Consider the following 26,756-nt stretch of genomic DNA (forward strand, 5'->3'; position numbering starts at 1 on the left):
TCTACTAAGAAACGCTGCACTCTCTCTTCCAAGATACTTGTTTGGCAATATCATTCATTTCAGGCAGAAGACCAGAAAGAGCATAGCTGCATTTAAGAAACTATAAAAGGAAGAAAGAATAAATAGAAGGTTTTATTGTCGACATATTTGAAAAACAGTTGGAGGAAACTGGTCAAAAACAAACTGGCCCTGTGGCAATGCTCATATTCGCAGTGCGACACCATATGAATAAAGCACTTGGATTTGTCGTGACTTTACTAACATCTATGAAAGACAGTTTTTTGCCAAAAGCCAAGCAAAGCAGTCACTTGGGCCAGCTTCTGTTGTTAACGGAAGGAAATGGGACTGAACAAAGTATTATTTTAACAACAACATGACACTCAAATCTGATTAAGTCAGGTCAACCTGCAGTTTCTGACTCCGTCTAAGCGTGGCCCACAAAAATGCTTTGCTTCATCGGTTCTCCAATCTGGTCCGCATGGCAACAAGTCTTGCACAAACAATTAAATCCTCCAATTTGGGATTACAAGTATCCCACTTTCTCAGAGGCAACAGAAATTCAAACATTCTCAATGAGTTCAGTCAATCGAGTGATGCCGACATGACATTGCACAAAACAATCAGAAGGGTATGAATACCAGAAACATAGCTATTCCAGGTGCTGGTCACATCTGAAGTGGAAAACACCAGCACCAATATGAACGCTGATGTGCAACAGAATATAGACTTCGAGGAAAATTCAGCATGTATGTCTCTTTATTTCTTATGAAATTAGCTGAACAATGTTTTTTAAATGACAAAGCAAATGTAACATTATTTCACAAGCAATTTCTGTTTTTTTTTAAAATATATCAGTTGCTTCAAAGAAAAATAAATCACAAAACAATTTGCACTGTGCACAGCAGAACAGCAAATCGCTCCATTTCAACAATATAACTATGGATCTGCTATTGCAGAGATTCAATACCTGCTCCATGGTTCACACTGGTACAGTGGCAGAGAATATGCAAGGAACAACAACATCCTCTAAATAAAGAAAACTTGGGTTTTCACTTCTTTGAACTTGTCGCAATGTCAATTATCTTCATTCAAATGTCAGGAAAGTCTGTTATACAACTTCCCATTTCTTCAACTCCTTAAAAGAAAACCAAAGAACTTTATTTGACTCAAAAAAATGATAATATCGTTGAGGTGATTCTATCAAACTTACAGCTCCCAGCTGACTTGCTGCTAAATCCAAGATTCAACTTGACACTTGGACTACTTGTCACATTGAATTTCTGTTATATAAGCCCTTCAGTGCAGGACAGAGGCCATTTGGCCCCTTGAGCTCGTAGTCTAACTCTGAACAGCCTCCCAAAGTATTTCCATAAGCCCACATCAACCACCTCTAATCTACCTAGCCTGCATTCCGCATCTGCATCTCCGGACACTACAAGGCAATTTACTTTGGCTCATCTACCTAACCTGCACTTCGTTGGACTGTGGGAGGAAACTGGAGCACCTGAAGCAAACCCATGGAGACATGGGTACAATGTGAAAACTCCACACAAGCAATCACGAAGTTGGAACTGAACCTGGATCCCTGGAAACATGAGGCAACAGTGCTGACCACGGTGTCACCATGCCAACTATTGCTAATTATTTTTAGTTTGGGGTGATAACATTAGTATCCCGGAGTATAAGTGGACAGGAAGGGCAGAGAAAGGGGCAAAAGGAAAGTCAAGTAAATCTTAAAATTGCAAATGAAGTTTGGTCAGACAAAGGCACACTTCCATTGCAATCTCCTTGCCTGTGTAACTTGCCAAAACTTTACTATGCTGCTGTTCCACACCCAACACGAACAGCATTTATAACAGTCAGAGCAGAAAGCAGTTGAAAAAGAAAAAAAACAAAATAAAGTGGCCCAATATGACCCAATTGTTTAAAATATATGTTTCTTAACACATTTCACTCCAGTGATCTGTTCAGATTGCTTTCCATTTATTCCACTGCAAAGCAGTCAGTCTCTGTGGCACTGTTTATTTAGTTTCAAAAGCACAATTAATTTCCTTTCAACTAGTTGCTTATCCGTGGAACCCTTCATTTGTTTTTTCTGATAATGTTTCATTGTCACTTCACTCAAGTTGATAGCTTGACCTGATGGGATTACATAGGGTCTAAACTAACAAGTGCAAAACTCCAGTGAACACATTTATGTTGCAAAATTAATTCTGTCAGCAGTGGCAGGCTGATGTCTATTAATACTTAGCACAGTTAGGCTACAAGCTCGAGTTGTGATACAACTTTACGAACAGAAGCTGTAATTTTACTGCTGTTTGTTTTCAAATTGTACAGAAAATCAACAAGCTTATACGTGACATAAATCCCCATGTTATTTCCCTGTGATATATGAAAATACCTGAGTATTTCTGCTGGTCAACTTAGTTCAACCATGCTTTTCTTCGGAGATTCCTCCAAACCATCAGTAGCTGTATTTCGGAGACACGAAAGTGACCGTCGCCTGAGAGTTCTAATTCTTGCTTGGGATTCAGTTTTACTCGCCAATTCTTCTGCACTGGAAATGTTTCCCCATGGTTTGGTGAGCCTGCAAGATCTTCTGGGAAGCATACTGGTCGTCATCTTTTCGTGTACCGGTTCAGTGCTGGATACCTCAACCCAGCTCAGTCCTGCCACATTTATCACACCGGACAGCCGGGCACTACGCCTCACCTTCTTTTTGAAGATTGAGTTTTCTCTTGAAGAACCTAAATATTTGATTCCCACTTCCAACTGGTCAGCAGTTTCAAATATATTTATATTCATCTGTTCTGATGAACATAAGAGGCCTGAGTTATCAAACAGAGCTCCAAAGTTGGTTTTTACTTCAGCCTCATCAACCTCAATGTTACTTTTATACTTGGGAACAATTCCATTGCCCATCATGCTGTTTACAAGGCTTTCTGTTTGTGATACATTCACAGCTTCGTGACCATTTGTATCATTTGCATCGAATGCCTCATGTCCTCCAAAATAGTCTACAAATGGCTTGTCTACCTGCTTTTTGGATGCCAATTCTGCTGCTCCAAATATTTTGCTCTTTCTGCAGCAAGTTCTGCTTTGAAATATCCCCTGAGTGGCTACAGGTAAATGACACACCCTTTGGTCATTAATTGCAACGGATGGCGCAGTTGCTGTTACAAGGGATTCTTTAGTTACAGTGAAATTACTGGCAGGAGTCAAGTTCTCCATTTTTGCTGACTCTGCTTTCAGTTGCTGGTCACTTTCTTGAACAACATTTGATTCAGATTCCAGGCAAGAACTAATGATTTTGTAATCAGCTGTGTCAACCGCCTCCTTGAAATATTGTTTGAGTTCAATGTCCTTTGGATATTGTCTCTCAAGTAGGGTCTGCACTCCATCTGTTCCTTTCTGATTATTTTTCACCATAGTGAACTCTTCTGAAAGATGCTTCCTTGTAATCTTGTTTGAAAATGTCTCACTCATCCAAGTAGGCTCATTGTCAAGATTCTTAGCACCTGAACTTTCCAAAGCTTCCAACTCATCAAATGTTGTATGTGAAAATACAGGCGATTCATCAGTACCACTGCTTAAATTGTTCTTCACTTTCTCAAGTGCACACTGGTGATCACTCACATTGTTAACCAAAGTGGTTCTTTGCTCACTGTCACTTTCAACAGATTCCTCAAAGTCGTGGAGACTGCTCTTGCACACTCTTTTTGGTTTTCGTACTTGTTCCCCTATGGACACTGCATGCAAAGCAGCATGTCCATCAGCTGGCTTTTCAGAGTTGAATGTGCTCTGTCTACTTTCTTCTTCAATAAGACGACCTGCAGGACAATGAAACAAGACAAGTACAAAACATTCTGTACTTTTGTTAGCTACTTGTGATTCAATGTGAAGCTGGAAAAAAGTCTGTCCAGGGAGAAAGCAATCATAAGACCTACATAGTCTTTAGCAAAAAAGATTTGTCTTCCACTGTGATGTCAGTACAAATCAGAACATTGGCCTGATAACCCTTTGTTGAGGAAGAGAACACAAAGACAGAAGACATCCTGAAGCTGAGACTGATCCAGCTCGAAGTTGATTAAAAAAACAAATTAACAACTGATCAACTAAAACAAAAATAAATAAATAAATGCAGGGCCAGGTGATACATTCTACTTGCATGAATCGGGAACTGGAGGACCCCAAATGTTCTTCCTAACTGCAACCCATGTCGGTTGCTCAAGGAACTCAAGTTAAGAACTGTTAAGCTGGACAATGAGCTTCAGACACTGCAACACACCTCAATGTTTTAGGAGGAGTCACACCCTTTAGGTTACTTGAAATTTGGCCAACAGTCAGGGACAGGACAGTGTGACACAATGTGATGTGCATGAAGGGATCTTCAGTGTAGCACTGGAGGATAGAGTCCTCCATGGGGTGCTACCTACCTGGTACCAGGTAGAGAGTTATCTTCAACTCGCTTCAAAGGATACTGGAAGCCTTGCGCAAGTCAATACAGTTTCAAAAACAACTAACAAGACAGATTAAATCAACAGCCAGGAATCTTAGTTCAGGCATGGCAGGTAATGGCAAAACTATACCAGTTCAATGATTGAACTCGATGACATAAATAAAACAAGTTAATAAAACATTAGTGCTGTGTGACAGGTTTGAGTGCTCAGCCCAAATGACAGTTCAATGCATAACATAGTGTATAAGGAATAATTTAAATGAGCTGCAGGCACAAATTCAAATTGGAGTGTATGACATAGTTACCATGACGAAGACATGGCTGCAGGACTAGAAATTATGTCAGAAACTTACAAGAGAGACAGGGAAAATAGTAGCAGGTCGGAGGAAAATTTGCATGTCACATTGTTCTAGATGGACAAAGGATATGAATCAAGAGGCAGTTGATGAATTTATGTGCCAAGGCACACAAGAGTTATAAAAGGGGAATGAGAACAGTTTAGTGGTTGGTTTTGACAAACACAACCTGTACTAGCGAAAAGGTGTTTCTATGCTCTGGGCGTCTACATCTGCCCAAAAAGCGAAGAGTCATCTTAGGAAGCAGTAGCAGCATTAACAACTACTTACATGAGGTCTATGGCAAGATCATTCTCCCTTTGTGCAAACTTGCTGCAAAGTTCCAATTATTTCTAATTTGTCAACAATGAACAGCAGCAGCAGACGCAACTATAAATTAGCCAGTGATGTTCAGCAGTCAACTGGGAAACTACTCTGCGCGCTTGAAAGCAAATCCTCTCCTTAGTTTTACATTCATCCACTCTGTTATCCCCGACACTTGGGATCACAGAATTGACCTCGTCAAATGGGATATGGTGACGACTGTTGAAAAATGTGTGTGGCACTTATTTTTTGTGAAGAAAATCTTCTTAATTATACCAAAGATACTAATCCCTCAGAGGCAACTTCAAGTGCTTACTTACAATATTTGAATTTTTTCAGTCAGTCAATAATCCGTTAAGTGACAATTAGTATTTCCAAAAATCCTTACCCTCAAGAGGGAGAAGATTGCTCATCCTTGAAGCTTTCCAGTCTGCCTTTCCATCACAATCAGGAAAATCTGCTGGCTCAGGCCACACATTAGAATCCTCGGTGATTGGGCTCAGTAATGGTTTCTTGGAAGCATATTCCCGTTTTCCATAAAGTTCTTTTTTGACTTTCTTTCTATATTTGCCTTTTGTTACCTGCAAAACAGTTTTGCTGCCATCATTCCTGTTTTCCGTCACATACTATTTGAACTGGAGGCATTTAACTTAGATTATGTCATGCTTTCCTCAGTCTCAAATTCAGCCATCACTCCACTGTACAGTACTGTACTTCAACATGTCCTGCATAGTTTCACAATATGATGGACTGAGCATTTGAAGGGATGAAGATTTTATGACCACTTGAAGGTCCTTGTTGTACTAAAACTACAGTCACAGCTGCTTACAAATTATAATAACTGCACTCTGAAAGGAAAATAATTGGCCAACATGCACTAGGGAATATTCTGAACAAATGTGTTGTTCAATACATCAAACACAGATTCCTTACTCATAATCTATTTTTCTGTCTGGTCTTTAAATCCCTCCATGGTTTTGCATGCTCAGTGAACCTCCTTATTGTGCCCTCATCCGAAGTGCTTCCAAAAGCCTACTTGCTCAACCAGACATTAGGTCATCTTGCCGAATTCTGTACAAGACTTGACGTTTTGAGTGGGTCTGATAACACACCTTGAGCAGTCTCCTGGAACATCTTGCTCCTTGAATACATTTTGTTATTAAGGCTTGCTAATGACGACTTCTTCACAACATGCAGGCCTGTATTACATTGCCAAGCAATCGCTTCAGTTTCTTTTGAACAGAGTAAGAATCATGCAAAATGCAAATGCCTCAAACAAGATCTCATGCTGTCCTTCGTTAGCATGCTCAGGCACCAGCTTGGTTCAGTAAATTTACTGATTTCAGTTCAAGGCATCTTCACAGTTTCAGAGCTGAAAATGTGTTGCTGGGAAAGCGCAGCAGGTCAGGCAGCATCCAGGGACCACAGTTTCAGTTTAGCAAACAATTCAGTTCATGACATACTTGATCCTTCAACTGAGCGATCTGCATTTGACTGTCCTGCTCATTGTCTCCACTTAACAAATCCCCTGCCACAGGGAAATATTAACTTAAAACCTAAGCATTCTGGATCAGTGGTGCTGGAAGAGCACAGCAATTCAGGCAACATCCGACGAGCAGCAAAATCGACGTTTCGGGCAAAAGCCCTTCATCAGGAATAAAGGCAGAGAGCCTGAAGGGTGGAGGGATAAGCTCGAGGAGGGTGGGGGTGGGGAGAAAGTAGCATAGAGTACAATAGGTGAGTGGGGGAGGAGATGAAGGTGATAGGTCAGGGAGGAGAGGGTGGAGTGGATAGGTGGAAAAGGAGCTAGGCAGGTCGGACAAGTCCGGACAAGTCAAGGGGACAGTGCGGAGCTGGAAGTTTGAAACTAGGATGAGGTGGGGGAAGGGGAAATGAGGAAGCTGTTGAAGTCCACATTGATGCCCTGGGGTTGAAGTGTTCTGAGGCAGAAGATGAGGCGTTCTTCCTCCAGGCATCTGGTGGTGAGGGAGCGGCGGTGAAGGAGGCCTAGGACCTCCATGTCCTCGGCAGAGTGGGAGGGGGAGTTGAAATGTTGGGCCACGGGGCGGTTTGGTTGATTGGTGCAGGTGTCTCGGAGATGTTCCCTAAAGCGCTCTGCTAGGAGGTGCCCAGTCTCCCCAATGTAGAGGAGACCGCATCGGGAGCAACGGATACAATAAATGATATTGGTGGATGTGCAGGTAAAACTTTGATGGATGTGGAAGGCTCCTTTCCGGCCTTGGATAGAGGTGAGGGAGGAGGTGTGGGCACAGGTTTTACAGTTCCTGCGGTGGCAGGGGAAGGTGCCAGGATGGGAGGGTGGGTCGTAGGGGGCGTGGACCTGACCAGGTAGTCACGGAGGGAACGGTCTTTGCGGAAGGTGGAAAGGGGTGGGGAGGGAAATATATCCCTGGTGGTGGGGTCTTTTTGGAGGTGGCGGAAATATTGGCGGATGATTTGGTTTTACAAATCCACTGACTCCCACAGCTCCCTGGATTACACCTCTTCCCACCCTATCTCTTGCAAAAATGCCATCCCGTATTCCCAATTCTTCCGCCTCCGCCGTATCTGCTCCCAGGAGGACCAGTTCCACCATAGAACACACCAGATGGCCTCCTTCTTTAGAGACCGCAATTTCCTTTCCCACGTGGTTAAAGATGCCCTCCAACGCATCTCGTCCACATCCCGCACCTCTGCCCTCAGACCCCACCCCTCCAACCGTAACAAGGACAGAACTGTCCTGATGCTCACCTTCCACCCTACAAACCTCAGCATAAACCAAATCATCCACTGACATTTCCGCCATCTCCAAAAAGACCCCTCCACCAGGGATATATTTCCCTCCCCACCCCTTTCCGCCTTCCGCAAAGACCGTTCCCTCCGTGACTACCTGGTCAGGTCCACACCCCCCTACGACCCACCCTCCCATCCTGGCACCTTCCCCTGCCACCGCAGGAACTGTAAAACCTGTGCCCACACCTCCTCCCTCACCTCTATCCAAGGCCCTGAAGGAGCCTTCCACATCTATCAAAGTTTTACCTGCACATCCGCTAATATCATTTATTGTATACGTTGCTCCCGATGCGGTCTCCTCTACATTGGGGAGACTGGGCGCCTCCTAGCAGAGCGCTTTAGGAAACATCTCCGAGACACCTGCACCAATCAACCAAACCACCCCGTGGCCCAACATTTCAACTCCCCCCTCCCACTCTGCTGAGGACATGGAGGTCCTAGGCCTCCTTCACCGCCGCTCCCTCACCACCAGATGCCTGGAGGAAGAACGCCTCATCTTCCGCCTCGGAACACTTCAGCCCCAGGGCATCAATGTGGACTTCAACAGCTTCCTCATTTCCCCTTCCCCCACCTCATCCTAGTTTCAAACTTCCAGCTCCGCACTGTCCCCTTGACTTGTCCGACCTGCCTAGCTCTTTTTCCACCTATCCACTCCACCCTCTCCTCTCTGACCTATCACCTTCATCTCCTCCCCCACTCACCTATTGTACTCTATGCTACTTTCTCCCCACCCCCACCCTCCTCGAGCTTATCTCTCCATGCTTCAGGCTCTCTGCCTTTATTCCTGATGAAGGGCTTTTGCCCGAAACGTCGATTTTGCTGCTCGTTGGATGCTGCCTGAATTGCTGTGCTCTTCCAGCACCACTGATCCAGAATCTGGTTTCCAGCATGTGCAGTCATAGGTTTTAATCAACGAGGTAAAAACAAAGCATGTCTAGTGACACATGCAAATGTTCCTAACACCATTGCAAGAAATCCCAACCTCCCTTATAATCCTTCCAGTGCTGATGCTATTTTCCATTCTTGGATATGTGAAGCATCATTATCCTGGCTTTCGGTGCCACTGTTGAGGGCTGATATTGTACATGAGTCGGGATGCGAATTAACCATGGCAGGGTATACACTTCTGACGTCTGAATTTTGACACCTTCCAACTTGAATAACTATTTTATTTGGAAAACCACTTCATCAAATTAGTTTTTGTCATTACATTATCAATACAGATTCTAAACTGTTACTCATCTACCTTGTTGAACTTGTAATGCAATTGAGCAAAAGGTGAAAGTAACTTTTCATTAACTTGCAAGAAGCAACAAGCCCAATAAGTCTGTTCAATCATTCAATGAGATTATTGCTCATTTGATAATCCTCCACTCCATTTGGCTGCCTTTTCCCTATGACTCTATTCCCTTCCTGAAATATTTTCATCTCTCCAACATGAAAACACATGATGTCAATCCTCTGTACCCGTCTGTGGGCATCAATCACACAGAATCATGACTGTCAGCAAACAAATTCCTGATAATCCGTTATGGACCTTATTCTGGAGAGTCAGCCATCTGGTCCTCCGCTTCCACACAACATCTCTGCCATGAATCCCACATTCTTCTTAATTCCAGTGAGGACAGACCCAATTGACTTCATCTTTTCTCACAAGACAGTCCCTCCTTTTCTGTTATCAACCTCGTGAACCTTCACTGGACAGCAGACAACGCCAGAGTATCTCTTGTGAAACAAGGCAATCAAATCTGTTCACAATATTCCACTTCGGGTCTGATTTGTGCCATGTTTCGTTTGAGCTTGGCCTTCATACTTTTATCCTTCTTTATCCTTTTTTGTCCCCCCACCAAAACTTCAATTTCCTCTAATCACCCACCATTCACTACATCTACCAGCCTTGCCTTCCATCTTAACAGGTACGTAGTGTCTCTTGATTCTGGTTCTCACATTTTTGAACGCTTCTCATTTTCCAGCCATCACATGACCTGCAAATATCTGCCCCTCGTGAACTTTTAAAAGTTCTTCCTTAATACTGTCAAAATTGGCATTCACCCAATTTAGAACTTTGACTTTTAGATCCAGTCTATCCTTTTCCACCACTATTTTAAAACCAATACAATTATTGTCGCGGGCCCCAAAGTGCTTCCTCACTGACACCTCAGTCACCTGCCTGCCTTTTTCCTCCTGCCTTATTTCCTAAGTGTAAGTCACATTTTGCACCTTCTCCAGTAGGTACATTAACATCCTGAATCAGAAAATTTTCTCATGTAGACTGAAAAAAATTCTCTCCATCTGAACCCTTTACACTTTGACAGTCCTAACTTGGTCTCGGCTTTGTTCCTGTCTGCCCTGAGTGTTTGCCTCACTCCTTTTCCCAACTTTACCAGTTTTAGCCTGATCTCTTTCCTCTGTATCTCCCTGGGTCCCACCCCACCAGCTTAATAGGTTGAATCCTCCCAAGCAAATTTCTCTGCTGGTATGTTCGTTCCCTTCCAATTTAGGTACAATCTATCCTTCTTGTAGGCCAGTTCGACCCCAGAAAAAATTCCAATGATCCAAAATGACAACCCATCTCCCTGCACCAACTCCTCAACAACACATTCATCTGCTTTATCCTCCTATTCCTACACCCAGCAGCTCATATCAGCAGTAATCCAGACATTACTAGTCAAGGATCTTCTTTTTGAATTCCTGCCTAACTTCCTATATTCTCCCTTCAGAATCTCAACTGTTTGCCTTTCCATATCGTTAGTTTCAATGTGTATAACGACCTCCTGCTGGTCACACTCCCTTCTGAAAGCATTCTGCACCACCTCGGAGATATCCTTGATGCCGGCACCAAGGAGGCAACACACCATTTTGATTTCCACTGTCGGCCGCAGAAACAAATGTCTGTGCCTCTGACCAGAGAATCCCCAAATACAATCCATCACTTGGATCCTGACATACTCTTCATTATACTAGAGCCAGTCTTGGTACCAAAAACTTGGCTGTCCATGATACATTCCCCTGAGAGTCAATCACACCCTACATTTCAACTTGGCCCATTTAGTTTACTGACAGTGTCAACATAGGAATGGTCCATGAAATAAAAGGCAACACAATCCCCATTGACTGATTTTCTGATTCAGTAAATTGCACAAGATGATGCAAAATTAGAAACAGTGTAGGCAAGATGATGCAGAGTATCTTGAGTGTTGTATCCCTGGCTTGTGCGTTGGCTGTTGGCTCAATTTGCATTCAAGAGGCAAATGGATCAATGTGCAGCACAAACAAATTTCCAGTTGAACAGCTTAACGCTTTGTCCACATAATCTCTGATTGATTTATGGGGTCTGATAGAGTTTTTACAGAGTATTTTCTCATCATTAGCTCAAGAATATCAACAAATTAGATGCTCTTTATCATTGCTTGCAGAATGCTCTTTGTACATGAGCACATCAATTTACTTAGTTACTCGGTAGCTTAGAACTTTGTTTCAACTTGAATGCAGTTGCTCTAATTTCTCTGAAGACAAAATACCGAATACTCGATTGACAGAATAGCAGCAAAAAAATTGGACTTAACATAATTGATCAAAGAAAACATTACCTCAACTTAGGCAGCACAAGGGTTAACAACTAAGCTACATTCCATGTGCTTGGCTCACAAAAATTCCTAACTTGACAATTGATCAATAAGCTCATTGAACTCTTCTCAATATAAACAGAATTTTGCATACCATCGTGGAGTTCTTTGAAGTGGTGTTAATCTTGTTCTTCATCCGAGAAGATCTGCGGGGTTCCTCAATTTTGGGCTTTTCTGACAGGTATTCAAGTTGGACCTCTTGCTTAAATTTTGGGCTTACCTCCACACTTAAGCAGAGAGATGGCACTGAAAACATATTAAGACACACTGCATCAGTAGTGACATTCTGAATCCCCAGGCACGCACCTTCACCACAAGACCAGTTTTGCTCCGGTTCATTGGTAGATTCTTGAATGGACACATCGGTGATCTGAAGGTCACCATTTTCGTACTTTTCATCAAGTATACAAGTCACTTGTTGCACATCAGGCTGAACAGAGGATGCTGCTTTAATTCCACAAGACCCCAAGTCACTAATTGTACGAGAACACTTTGACTCATCCATTACCCTTGACAATTTTGACTCATTCACAGAATTGGTTTTCTTTCCACTAAGCACATTTCGGCAAATGACATTGTTATCCCCAACTTGATTCTCTTTGCTATTGTGCTTCGATGAATGATCCACTACAACTTCTTTCACTTCTTCAACATTCATTTCCAAAACATCACAAGGATATTCATCATTTTTCATAGGCTTCTTCTGAAGATTTACATTGCGTTCTGACATCGGAGATGACAGTTCAAGGTTGTTGGGTGCTGAACAATCTCTCTCTTCATTACCAAGCTTAGTTTCAGCAGTTCCATTTTCCATGTAATCTACATAAAAACAAAATGTGAACGATTGACAAGTAATTTTCATGCAAATTTCCCCCTTAGTTATGACTGCCCACATGGCTCACAATCAAGCCTGGAGATGAAGTGCACAAAAATTAACAAGAGTCTCCGAATTCACGGTGTGAACTGACAATAAATATCAGCAAGTCATTCGATCTTGAATCAAGTCACAGTTCAGCACGAACTTACCTCACTTCTGGTCATGAACTCACCAGATATCAATGAACAATGAATTACTCCCAAATTCAGTGCTCTTCAAATCACTTATCAAAACTCAACCAATGCCATGGCTGAACTGAAGTGAATCCTCCATGACACAGTGTAGCTACAAAAGTAGGTCAGAGGCTAAAAAACCTGCAGCAAACAAGGTTCTCAATCCTGAAAGCCTCTCCATTATTTGGAGAGGTACACATCAGGAAGGTGCTGAAATAATCTCCATTTGCCTGAATGAGTCCAGGTACATCACCTGAAGAAGCTTGACACCAGGCAGAACAGCCTGCTTGAACGGCACAACACAAACACTTCCAACACCCCACCGTACCTCAGCAACGCTAAGTCCCACGTACAAAATACACCACAGCAATTCACCAAACATCCTGCCTCACATAGCACATTCCAAATTCACGCCCATTACCACACAAAGACAAAGCAGCAAATACATGGGAAGATCTCCACCCCAATTTATGATTCAAACTACTCACCATCCACCTTGAAACCCATCCCTCCTCTTCCACTATCACTGGTTTAAAATCCTCCAACCCCCTCCCTCACAGAATTGCAAGTCCACCGACACCAAACAGACTGCAACAGTTCACATATGGACATTAAGTGCTGATCTGGCCAGTAATGCCCACACCCAATCACAAAAAGAAAAAGGGCTTATATGCACTTATACCATGCTATGTGGTCCAAACTAAATGAAAAGGTACAAGTAAGACAAAAAACACAATTTTATTCCATTATTGTCATTTGCAGCTCTCTGACGACAAAAATTTCACTCCAGACATGGAAAAAAATTCAATTTCTGCTTATTTAAAAACAGATCATCCGAATTAATTTGTAGTTTCGTTATGTGCAAAGATCAAGCAGGATAGTTAAAAGTAATGCACTATGATACCTTACTTAATCGCAGTCAAATTTGTTGTTATCGCCAATTGTTGTTTCCACATCACTTTTGTTTCTGTGAAATAGGAACAGGATCTTCACTTTAAGGGCAAAGTACTCCATTTACCTGCAGACCATTGCTCTGACACAAGAGATGGTTGAACAAAACCATGTCTGAAACTGGATTGAAGGGTCACTTCCCATGACCCAAGACTCAAAGAGAGGAGGGGGGGGGGGGGGGGGGGGGGGGGGGGAATAGCTGCCACGTTTAGATCATTCGGCCCATCATCGACCAAATTAATTGTGTTTCTATACTTACCATGTTGAAAAGCAGATTTTTAATTTTTAATTAATATATCAAGTCAATGAACTGCTTTGGGTCTCTGAGAATTCAGAACTTCCCAATTACTAAGATGCAACTGACTTTGTACACCTTGCTACCTCATGTTTACACAATGATACACTGGGTTGATCTTTTCCTAAGTTTTAAGACCCACATGCCTCTTCATAGTATTTGTTTGTATGAACTTGTACTAAACACCAACAATCTTGACAAAAATACAGAGCTGCCAAACAAAGTACACCAATACGCACCACCTTCTTCAAATTCTACACGATATGCAATATTTATTTTGTAACACCCATCTGGCAATTGACACCATGAGCCCACAGGTTTATGAGTGGAATTTGACATCACAAACTCTTCTCAAACACTGGAAATGTAAAAATCATAAAGATAACCTGTTCTATAGGTGCAATGTCAGAGAATTCGAAACAAAATAACCTAAAGACACTGTATAACAGACACCTTCGAAGAACCCGTCAAGAGCAAACCGGGAATAATATCTATACGTGACTGCCATCTTTCAGAAATCAGAGGTGGATGATGCACTACCTCAACCAGAAACTAAACCAGGAACAACACCAACTACAAGTAGTCAGGGTTGAAATCAGTCTTTGCAATTCACTCTGTCATATTAAACATTGAAAAAGGTCTCAGAGAATGAAGAATCTCAGGTTGCAACAAATCAGCACATGAACTGGAGGTCAGAACTCCACAGACTTTTTAAACCACAAGGAAAATCCACCCCCACCAAGTCTCGTTTAATAAATAATTGCACCACATACCACAGTGGTGAGCAACACAGACCAGATTTCACTTGTTCTGTAACTGTTTCAAATTTCAAACTTATGTGGGTCAGGAACATCTGGGATACTACAAATGATCTACATCTACACAGTTTGTTGTTCTTGCTCCAGTGACCCCTGCTGAACAGTCATGAATTTTAAACATCCATTTGATGATATTTCAAGGTCACTTTTATTGCCTTCATCTGACTTACCTGTTAATTTTGGCACCAATTTCAGTGATGCGTCGTTGCATTTTTCGTGAACAGCAGGGCTGCTATTGTCAGCCATCTTACTGACCAGGTTCTAACAAATAGAGTTCAAAGTGGAAGCATTACATTGTTGCATCTTTTTAATTAGTTGAGACTATCACAAGCATTTATCAAAAATCTGGATACCTGCATTATATTTACAATCTATCTAGGTCAATAAAAAGTAAGGTTGAAAGCATGAGCTGTAATGTTTAACTTCAAAACAACAACCACGAGATGAAACACTCGAACACTGGTTCAATTGAATTGCAGCAAATTTGTGGATAACAGATCGAATATGAAACCAAAACCCAGTAAGTCCCTTTCCATGGCAATATTTGATGACCCCCCCCCCCCAAATGAAAATGTAGTATCTCACCAGAAAGCTTTCAACTCAAATCACAAACATGAGCTTCTCAAGAAGTATTTCTAAACTTAAACCAAAATATGACAAACATTTGAACACAAACATATTACAGTAAAATCATACTCTGCAAGGAGTTACAGTGGTAGCAGTCATGCAGACCAGTTTTATCCACCAGCAAAAACAGTACATAGTAACTGTTGTGGTTCTGTTCGCCGAGCTGGAAATTTTTGTTGCAAACGTTCTGTCCCCTGTCTGGGTGACATCCTCAGTGCTTGGGAGCCTCCTGTGAAGCTTCCTCCGGCATTAAAAGTGGCCTGTCCCTGCCGCTTCCCGGTTGTCAGTTTCAGCTGTCTGCTGTCGTGGCCGGTATATTGGGTCCAGGTCGATGTTTTTGTTGATGGAGTTTGTGGATGAGTGCCATGCTTCTAGGAATTCCCTGGCTGTTCTTTGTTTGGCTTGCCCTATAATGGTAGTGTTGTCCCAGTCGAATTCATGTTGCTTGTCGTCTGCGTGTGTGGCTACTAAGGATAGCTGGTCGTGTCGTTTCGTGGCTAGTTGATGTTCATGGATGCGGATCGTTAGCTGTCTTCCTGTTTGTCCTATATAGTGCAGTCCTTGCATGGGATTTTGTACACTACATTAGTTTTGCTCAAATGTACATCGACAAACTCCATCAACAAACACATTGACCTGGACCCAATATCCCGGCCACGACAGCGGACAGCTGAAACTGACAACCGGAAGCGGCAGGGACAGGCCACTATAAATGCCAGAGGAAACACCACAGAAGCGCTTCACAGGAGGCTCCCAAGCACTGAGTATGTCACCTAGACAGGGGACGAAACGTTTGCAACAAAAATTTCCAGCTCGGCGAACAGAACCACAACAACGAGCACCCGAGCTACAAGTCTTCTCCCAAACTTTGAGTACATAGTAACCTCTTGCAGCCAATTGTTGCTGGTCACCACCGTCATCTTCCTACCGGTCAGCTGACTGTACATTTTCATCTGTCAGGAAACAAAGAACTTCCTTCACGTCACTCAACTTTTCCTTTGGTGATTTTGTGCCAGTTTCTTTTATTGTATTTCTGATTAATGAAGTACTTGAGTGTATTTTTTTATTATTATTAACTGGACTGAACTTCACTGCCATCTACCTGCTTTGTGGGCTTTCAGATTTAGCAAGCCCTACTTTGAATTAACCTACCTCATTAAAATTCCCCACCAAGAGCTCTTTTCCCCTTCACTTTTACTACTTCACATTGTTCCCACAGCATGTGGTATGATCTGTTTTTACTTAAACATGTAAATCATACACACTTCAAAATATGCTCTCATTTCAGATGAACTTCGCAGTTTGCCACTCTGGTTGCACAACAAAACTTCAAACCCTACAAACTTAATCTCTCAACTTAAACAGGCCCTCGTCAACCAACAGAAATTTACCATTCGCGCTCCCAAACCGAATTGGACCAATGACACTTGCTTCGGAGCAGAAAGAGGACCTTCCCTTGACAACATCTTCTGACACATGAACGTTTCTCCCGCACGCAAAGGAGTGTTGGATAGGAGCCTTTTGTCAAACACTTCAGGACTCAGTTCTTCAAAAGTCACCTTTTTCTTCAGTGGTGGTTTACTTCCACTCAAGGAGAGGATATCACGTTGTGCTGAACAAGTTGGACCTGAAATACAAAAATCGTTTTTTTGGTTGGATTTAGGTAATCTTATTAACTGCTCACATAAAACTAAAATTTCACTGGAAATGCAATGATGCCTTTCTCTTACAAAAAGTAATGACACCGACTCAAGATCACCAAACTAAAAACCAATCACTTGTCTCCCCTGTTGCCTGCTGAACATCAACACTGTTTTAATGTTTATAAACCATTGTTGAATAACAGATTACTTGGTCCTTTTCATGATTAAGAATAACTTGTCCAATACATTGGCTACACCTTCAACCCAAATTAACACTGCTCTATGAAACATGCCTTTTGATTGATACAAATTTAATACAGCCTCCACTGCAAAACATGACCTCGGAATGCAATGGGACGTTTTCAAAGAGGGAACAAGATAATGGAGTACTCGATGCAGGCTAAGTCACAAGAAAGCTCAGAGGAATAGAGGGGATCTTGGGATGCTTGTCCACAAATCACTGAAAGAGTGATAGTATTGGTTAATATAGTACTTATTGCATTACATGGGACACTTGTCTTCATCAGTCATTTCATAGGCTATGAGAGCATTAAGATCATGCTGGAGTTTCACCTAACTTTGGTTAGACTACAGCTGGTTTACTGTATGCAATTTTGGTCACCATACAATCGGAGGGGATGCAAAGAAGATTCACCAGGACGTTGCCTGCAATGCAGCGTTTCAGTTATCAAGACTGACTGGATTGGGTTGGGTTACTTCCCTTGGAACAGCTAACGGAGAGAGGGGCAGCTCATAAAAGGTGCATTAGATTATTGAAGGCACAGAGTGAATAGAAAGCAATTTTCATCCAAGGCTTAATAACAGGGAGCATAATTTTCACGAAAAAGGCAGGACGTTTGGAGGCAATTTGGGGAAAACCTCTTCTCACCCAGAGGGTGAGAGGACCCAGGAATGCACTGCCTGGAGTAGCTGAGACAGGAAACCTTACAAACTTTTAAAGAAATACTTGCATGAACTCGAAATGTCATAACACCAGGCTATGGGCTTCGTGTTCAAACATGAGACTCGTAGGTTGTTGGACATTTTTAGTGGTGCAGACTTCATGGACCTCTTCTGTAACTGAATGATTCTATGACATTGCTAGCTTGTTTTTTGTTTGTGGGATGGTTCAATTCAAATCAAGAATGAAGTCCTGACATTCAGGTCAGAAACTGATCTCAGTAAATGATAATGTATAAGCAGATGATTAAGAAAACAAAACATGAAAACCATATCCTGCAAGAGTGAAACTTGTCAGCTTCAAAGTGAAATTATTTTGTAAAATAGTTGTAATTTAACACTTCTGGTACATGTTAACAGCTCAGTCAAGAAAATTAATTGTGCTCTTCAAAAAACAAGACTGAAGTCGCAAGAAATCAATTTCTACGAGATCTATTTTTACTGCAAAAGAATCAACCAATCAAACATAAACAGAAAATATATAACCTACAGTTTAACATCGAGAATTAACATGAATAAACAGGCAAATTACAGTTGAATGTAAACCTCAAATTGCAACTTCAATTGCCAGAGCAGATTAGACAGGTCATACAGGCTGATTCCAATTGCATCCAGTTACATTTTGTCATCTTACAGAGTCCAAGTTCTTCAAAACTTGGTCTCCTGCTAACTTCAGTAAATCTGTTCACATTTGCTTTTATGTTAAATTTCGACCAACCAACATGTCTATTCCATTGAAATTGAGTGTAGCGCATACAATATATTTGACAGACTACCTGTTCAGTTTCCATTTATAAAAAGATCTGCCAAAGCAGAGTGCCAAAGGCATAATCTAAAACACAAATGACTGCACAGCCTGCTTAACTTTACCGGCATGCAGTATGGAGTTTGACAGCCTTCTTCAGCTTCCAATGGACACATCAGCTGCTCGCATCCAGCTTGGTCTGATCAACATTTTTGTTGTAATTATGGACAGGATCAGTTATTCCTCAAATTTTGGTTTACCAACCTCAGCTGGTTTCAAAGACAAGAGGGTCAGTTTCATTGCTGTTTACATGGTCTGTTTCTCTTTGCAATTCAGCTTCTGTTTGGTTTTGCATTGGCCTCAAAAAAATGAAAGTTAAATTTGAAAACTCAAATTTCCTCTGCAAGGGAAAAGGTTGTGACATTCAGGTCAATGATTGCTCAGGGAATGGTGGCAATGGTGAATTTGGGTGCCAGACTCTTTGCTGTTCATTTCACATTTGCACAGACAATGCATAGTGAAAGTTTTCTCTGCCTCACTCAGATGTGTTGAGATCAACAATACTCAATGTGCCATACATACAACTCAACAGTAAAGCATAATCCAAAACATAACCCTCACTTGGTTTATCTTTATGCATCAGTCCTCCAGCTAAATAAGACAGCAGCCAACATGACTATGTTATTTCCACATCATCCAAGCCTTCATTCAGACCAACACAACATTCACTGGAAACTATGCTTAGGTCATGGTATGAATTCCATACCTACCATTATGCTGTACAGCAGAGGGATCTGGGGTGGATATACTCCTCTCATCATGTTCTGAATTTTGAAACACGTCCACAAATCCAGTCATCTTGCTCTTCAGCATCGCACCTTTATGGGATTCCTATTAAAAAATACAGGTATTCCATGAGTTATGGATGTTTGTCAGGTTAATGAAAATGTTAAGGTCATTAAAAGTAGACAACATGCATGTATTGGACAACCAAGTATCACAAGTTGTTGATTCTGTTTACTGTTTGAATGTAATCAAGACTAGTCAGTTTCACTTGCATCGTGAAACCTTTTTCAGGATTGATTTTGGAGTTGCATGCAAAAAAAAGGAGGGTTGATTCAACATGGATTTCGAAAAGGGGAAATTATGTTTTAACTCGACTGCTGGCGACTTTTGAAGATGGAACAGAAAAGCTTGATATGTGCAACATTTATCTTGTACAGTCTTCTCGAAGGCGTTTTGCACAACATGGGGTGGGGGAGCTTTCAATTCCACAACATGGAACAACCATGCCATAATGAACACAAGGTTAATAATTTCACTCCATGCTTAAATGCATGTTACCATTTCAACCATTAAAACTGAGCAAAGCAGCACATTTTACCCCATCAACATCTATTGCAGTCAAGTTATCCCAGAGGTCAACTGCAACACCAAACCATTTTAGCAACGAAATTCTGTTCTACCTCAGATCAGTTAAACAAGTAGAGGCTACTGTTTAAAAATGTTCTCGGGTACATTTTATCTGTCAAACATTCAGGACAAACACAATTGTCAAGATACATTGCGTCATTTCAGCAGTATCAGTTATACCTGTAACTGCATTCTCCGTTTGGCAATGTAGCAGATAAGACTATTGGTCTCTGGAGATCCTCTGGCTCCAACAGAAGATGTGCGCCGAGAAAACCGCTTTCTCTCTGCTAAAAACGTCTCTGGAACACAGGTTTAATGCAATTTTAAAGATATGTCATATGTCTCAGACAGCTAAAGGCAAAATCACTAACATAACTGGCACAGAAATTAAGGTCAGGAGTTGAGGGGTGACCTTATAGAGGTTTATAAAACAGTGAGGGACACGGATAGGGTGAATAGCAAAGATCTTGTCCCAAAGAGTAGGGGAGTCTGAAACTAGAGAGAATACGTTTAAGGTGAGAGGGGAAAGATTTGCAAAGAGACCTAAGGGGCAATTTGTTTTCACAGAGGATGATGCATGTATGGAATAAGCTGCCTGAAGAGGTTGTGGAGGTGGGTACAATTACAACAGCACTTAAAAGACACCCGGATAGGTGTACCAATAGGAAGGATTTAGAGGGATATGGGCCAAATGCTGGCAAAAGGAAACTAGATTAATTTAGGATATCAGTCAGCATGGACAAGTTGGACCAAAGAGTCGGTTTCCATGCTGTGCAGCTCTCGGATTCAATGATTGCCAAAGCTCAATTATTCAATTGCCACTTAGTGACCAGCCTTCTTTGCTCCACCATCTGATGGGCATTGTCTCGAAGAAAAAGGGAAATGAAAGCCTTTTGCCTCAGATTTGCTGCTATTATCCTGTCCTAATATCAAGCCTGTTTTGCATGGGGAAAAGGTATGGCCAATTTACATTTCCTTTCGTTTCATCTGTAAAAGCCATAATCTGACTGAGTTGTTTGCAAATCAAAACAACATAGAATCAAAGAAAAACACTAAAACATTGACTTGCCTTTCTTTGTAGTCTTAAAAAACTCTTAATCTTCACATCATCATGCAATTCTCTTTTGAAAGGTCAAATTCAGGTATTGACACTGGTTGTGAAAGAAAATGCTTTTCTTCACATTGATTCAGCTATTTTGCCCCTTCGTTCAAGTTTTGTCTTTTCTGGTTCTTCAGCATTCCAGGATGGAGAACAATTTCTCTCTGTCCACACTTCTCCAAGCTTTTAAACACAGCTCAATCAGAATAGTTCAGTGCCTCTTATAGAGGGCTGATGCAGATGTCATGATTTTATTAACTACATTCTGTTTTGTAACCATGATGATTGTGCCTGATTTGCTGTCATATTTCCTAGTGGAAATAGTTATAGTTACTGAGCTCAAATTTCTTTACAAGTGTTTTTTATATTGCATTATTTTGCAAACCACTCCATCAGATGACTTTTCCTCTTAACTTAAACAAAGGCAATTAGAATCGGCTAAAGTAGACTAGGCAGATAGATTAGCATGAAGTAAGCATTTACCAAGCAGACATTTCAGGGAATTAATGACTTGCAGCAAAATTATATCCCATTACGGAGGTAAGATTTTATGATAAGGATAAACCAATCATAGCTAACCAAAATAGTCAGACTATTAAATTTAAAGAAAAAGTCTATAAGGAGGAAAACGTCAGTGATGGTGCTGAACAATGATACAAAAACCAAAAGGAGAAGATTAAAGAAGCTACAAAAACAAACAAAGGAGGAATACAATAAGTAACAACAAGACCTTCATTCAAAGATACAAAAAAGAAAACTGTGCTCGAAACACAAAGTAGGAGTGGGAGGCAGCTTTTCAGCTCTTGGAGCCTGCTCCACCATTCAGCCGATCATGGCTGATCATCCAACTCAATAGCTTAATCCTGTTTGCTCCCCCCATAGCCTTTAATCCCATTCACCCACGTGCGATACCTGGCCACCTCTTGAATACATTCAATATTTTGGCATTAACAATTTTCTGTAGTAATGTTTCATTAAGAACAGAGAAGGTGGTAAAAGAGGGGGGAGATGTGGCATTGTTAGTGAAGTAATGTAATACGGTGGCAGAATGGACATTTGATGAGGACTTGTCTTCTAAGGTAGTATGGGAGAGGTTAGAAACAGGAAAGGAGGTAATCCTGTTGGAGGTTTTCCACGGGCCTCCGAAACGATCCAGAGATGTAGAGGAAAGGATTGCAAAGATGACCCAGGATAGAAGCCAAATTAATAGGGTAGTTGTTATAGGGGCCTTTAACTTTCAAAATATTGACTGGGAACCAGATTGTTCAAGTTTTTTAGATGAGTCAGTCGTCGCCCATGTGTGGAGAAGGGTTTCCTGATATATTAATTAGATAAGCCAACAACAGGCAAGGCCACATTGAATTTGGTACTGAGTAATGAACCAGGCCAGGTGTTAGAATTGGAGGTAGGTGATGATCACTTTGGTGATAGCGACTGCAATTTTGTACGATGGAAAGAGATAGGGCAAGAGTTATAGCCGGGGGAAAGGCAATGATGATGCAATTACGCAAGATTTAGGTTGCTTCGGGTGGGCACGATTGAAATGTACAGCTTGTTCAAGGAACAGCTACTGCGTGTCCTTGGTAAGTATGTACCTGTCAAGCAGGGAGGGCAAGGGAGCCATGCTTTACTGAAGAAGTTGAATCTCTTGTCAAGAAAAAGGTGGCAGCTTAGGGCGTTGGAGAGTTACAAGATAACCAGGAAAGACCGAAAAAAAGAGAGCTCAAAAGAACCAGGATGGGACATGAGAGGTCTTTGACAGGTAGGATCAAGGAAACCCTAAAGCCTCCTATAGGTACGTCAGGAATAAAAGAATGACGAGAGTAAGATTAGGGCCAGTCAAGGACTGTAGTGCGAAGTTATGCATGGAGATCAATGAGATAGGAAGAGGCGCTAAATAAATATTTTTCATTCACATTCACACAGGAAAAAGACAATGTTGTCAAGGAGAATACCGAGATTCAGGCTATTAGACGAGACAGAATTGAGGTTCACAAGGGGGTGGTGTTAGCAATTCTGCAAAGTGTGAAAATATCCCCTGGGATGGACGTGATTTATCGTAGGATTCTCTGGGAAGCTGGAGGGGAGATTGCCAAACCTTTGGCTTTGATCTTTATGTCTTCCTAGTCTGTAGGAATAATACCAGAAATGTTGTCCCCTTGTCCAAGAAGGAGAATAGAGACAATCCTTGTAATTATAGACCAGTCAGCCTTACTTCGGTTGTGGATAAAGTGTTAGAAAAGGTTTTAAGAGATAGAATTTATAATCATCGAGAAAGGAAGAAGTTGATTAGGGATAGTCAAGGCAGTTTTGTGAAGGGTAGGTCGTGCCTCAAAATCCTTACTGAGTTCTTTGAGAAGGTGGACAAACAGGTGGATGAGGGTAAAGCAGTTGATTTGGTGCAAAGGGATTTCAGTAAGGCGTTTGATAAAGTTCCCACAGTAGGCCACTGCACAAAATACGCAAGCATTGGATTGAGGGTGATTTAGCGGTTTAGATCAAAAATTGGCTCGCTGAAAGAAGACAGAGGGTGGTGGTGGATGGGAAATGTTCACTCTGGACTAACGCAAGGATCTGTTTTGGGTTATTACTCTGACATTTTTATAATTGACCTGGATGAGAACGTAGAAGGATGGATTAGGATATTTGCAGATGATACTTTAGATCGGTAGAGTTGTGGATATTGCCGAAGGATGTTGTAGGTTACAGAGGGACGTAGATAAGCTGCAGAGCTTGGCTGAGAGGTGGCAAATCGAGTTTATGCGGAAAAGTGAGAGGTGATGCAAAGTACTGGGCTAATGGTAAGATCCTTGGTAATATCGATGAGCTGATAGATCTCGGTGTCCAAGACCATAGAACCCTGAAGGTTGCCACCCAGGTTGATAGGGTTGTTAAGAAGGCATACAATGTGTTCGCTTTTATTGGTCGAGGGATTAAGTTTCAGAACCATGAGATCATGCTGCAGCTGTTCAAAACTCTGGTGTGGCCTCACTTGGAGTATTGCGTACAGTTCTGGTAACCGAATTATCAGAATGAGTGGACGCTTTGGAAAGGGTTCACATGAGATTTACCAGGATGTTGCCTGGTATAGAGGGAAGGTCTTACAAGGAAAGGCTAAGGGACTTGGGGACTCTCAAACCTTATTTCTGGTCACTGGAAGGATGTGGAAGCATTGGAAAGGGTGCAGAGGAGATTTACCAGAATGTTGCCTGGTATGGAGGAAAGGCTGAAAGACTTCAGGCTGTTTTCGTTAGACAGAAGGTTGAGAGGTGACCAAAGGGAGACATACAAGACGACCAGAGGAATAGATAGAATGGGCAGTGAAGGCCTTTTTCCCTCAGATTGTGATGTCAAACATGAAGGGGCAGAGCTTTCAATTGAGGGATGATAGGTAATCGGATAGATATCAGAAGTAGGTTCTTTTATTCAGATAGTAGTTAGGGGGTGGAACATCCTGTCTGCAACAGTAGTAGACTTGCCAACTTTAAGGGCATTGAAATGGTCATTGGATAATGGAATAGTGTAGGTTTGATGGGCTTCAGATTGGTTTCACACATTGTCACACTGCTGGGGGCCAAAAGGCCCTGTACTGCACGGTAATGCTCTATAATAAATTCCAGGCTCACCACTCTTTGGGTGAACACAAGGTCTCATCGCCTTCCTAAATGGTTTCCCAATTCCTCAAACTGTGACCCCTGGTTCTGGATGTACGCACCATCAGGAACATCCTTCCTGTAAATCAACCCTGTCTCATCCTGTTACAATTTGGCAAGGCTGAGGAGATCCCCCCTCACTGGTCTGAACTCCAGTGAAAACAATCCTAACCCAGTTAAATCTCTCCTCATACGTCAGTCCTGCTATTCCCGGAATCAGCCTGATGAATCTTTGCTGCACTCCCATGAGAGCAAGAGCAACTGTCCTCAAAAGGCGGCCAAAATGGCACACAAACTGATATTCTTGCTGTGGCCTCACAATAGCCCTGTATAACTGCAATAACACATCCCTGCTCCGAGACTCGAATTCCTCTCATTAAAGGCCAACATATCATCTGCCTTCTTGACCACCTGGTGTCACCTTCAGCGGATGGTGCACAGGACACCCGGGTCCTGCTGTACACTCCCCTTTCTTAATTTCTCAATGTCCTAGACTGCCTTCTTGTTTTGGTAAAAGTGAATAACCTCACATTTATCAAATTGTGCTGCATCTGCCACTCATTTACCCACTTATCAAACTTGTCCAGGTCATTGCTGAAGGATCCTCATCACAGTTCGCCCTCCCACCCACCTTGGGATCATCTGCAAACTTCGACATCAAGATGAACATAGGACCCTCAGCTCAATCAATCTGTTCAATTTTATGGAACAAAGGAATGGGAGCAGAGTTAAGCAGGTCGTTCCAGTGAAGGATATTTCAAAATATCCCATTAAATCTGAAGACTACAGAGCAGAAATGAAATTCCAACATCAGAACAGAGGTAGAATTAAACAAACTAATGGGGCTAAAACCAGTTAAGTCCTCTGGTCCTGATGGCTTGCATTCCAACATACTAGAAGTAGCAACAGAGATGGTGGATTCTGTACTGGTATTAGAGGATTGCTCAAAAGTGGCAACATTAATCCCACACGCTAAAAAGAATTATGGAATCAATTATTAAATAACTAATACCAGCATTTTAAGAAAATATCAATCTAAAGCAGAAACAGCATGGCTACATAGGCAAATTTTGTCTGAGAATTTATTGTATTTCAAGGAAGTGACAACCAGTGTGGATAAAGAGGATCCAGCAGATGTGTTCTGTTTGGACTTTCTGAAGGTGTTCAAGGACAAGCAGATCGAGATGTAATGGGCAGGAAACAGCAATTGTTAAAGGGCTCTTGTTCAGGGTGGTAGGGTACCACAGGGATTGGTAGAGAGATTGCACAAGGTTCACAAGGCTAAGAGGGAGGAACCGAATGTCTTGCAATCAGATTTGCAGACCACACAAAAACAGGTGGAAAGGCCAAGTGGGAGACAAACAATTTACTGAGAAAAGGTGATATGATAATTAAGTGGGCAAAGGATTGCCAGAGTATAATGTGGATGGACTAACTCAAGAAGCCTGTCTGGACTTCTTACTGAACACTACAATAGAATCACTGGTCATGGCATACACAGGTTACTCCCAGCTTGGGAGTTCTGCAGACCTCTTCCTGGATCTGCTGAATTTAACTTCTATCCAGAAGTGCTCTTATGTACAACTGAACGGCTTTCCCACTATCAAATCACCATGACAACTAAGTTTATCCGGCTGCTGACACCAACACACCTTGTCTGACACTCCAGAACACAATTCCTGCGAAAGTTGGATTATTCCACCTGTGCCACCTTTAATTCCAGTTCTGGGTCAGCTATACTTTATTTTGATTGGAGTATCCTAAAAGGGCCACATGACCTTATCCCTGTGCTGTACACCTGCACGAGCACCAGTGAAACACAAGAGCCCTACAATCAGAGTTTAAGATATTTCCCTTGTCAACCTGTTCAAGTTTGGTAATACATGCTGTGATGACACAATGGCTTTAAAAGCTGTATTCTGTCCTGGTTTTTTAATCACGAAGAGGTTGAGACAGAGGTGAGAG

General features: G+C 41.9%; 1 protein-coding gene across 7 annotated transcripts in view; it reads right to left on the reverse strand.

The window, feature by feature from the left end:
* Nucleotides 1–671: 671 nt before the first annotated feature.
* cdca2 (cell division cycle associated 2) overlaps nucleotides 672–26,756 on the reverse strand; it is a 39,672-nt gene continuing 13,587 nt past the window's right edge. For 6 of the 7 annotated variants that reach the window (XM_087984407.1, XM_087984405.1, XM_087984406.1 and 3 more), the window contains 8 exons: nucleotides 20,220–20,338; nucleotides 19,397–19,517; nucleotides 16,670–16,905; nucleotides 14,822–14,912; nucleotides 11,632–12,356; nucleotides 5,507–5,699; nucleotides 2,402–3,830; nucleotides 672–1,135 (listed from right to left, as the gene is read on the reverse strand). In XM_087984407.1, coding sequence (XP_087840533.1) covers nucleotides 2,419–3,830; nucleotides 5,507–5,699; nucleotides 11,632–12,356; nucleotides 14,822–14,912; nucleotides 16,670–16,905; nucleotides 19,397–19,517; nucleotides 20,220–20,338 — 2,897 coding nt within the window. In that variant the 3' untranslated portion in view covers nucleotides 672–1,135; nucleotides 2,402–2,418. The remainder of the gene's footprint in view (nucleotides 1,136–2,401; nucleotides 3,831–5,506; nucleotides 5,700–11,631; nucleotides 12,357–14,821; nucleotides 14,913–16,669; nucleotides 16,906–19,396; nucleotides 19,518–20,219; nucleotides 20,339–26,756) is intronic. The other variant, XM_087984409.1, reaches the window with a different exon arrangement.

Source organism: Chiloscyllium plagiosum, unplaced genomic scaffold (genome assembly GCF_037043375.1).
Source record: "Chiloscyllium plagiosum isolate Xiang-an unplaced genomic scaffold, Cpla_swu_hap1 HiC_scaffold_48, whole genome shotgun sequence".
In the NCBI taxonomy this organism is placed as follows: Eukaryota; Metazoa; Chordata; class Chondrichthyes; order Orectolobiformes; family Hemiscylliidae; genus Chiloscyllium; species Chiloscyllium plagiosum.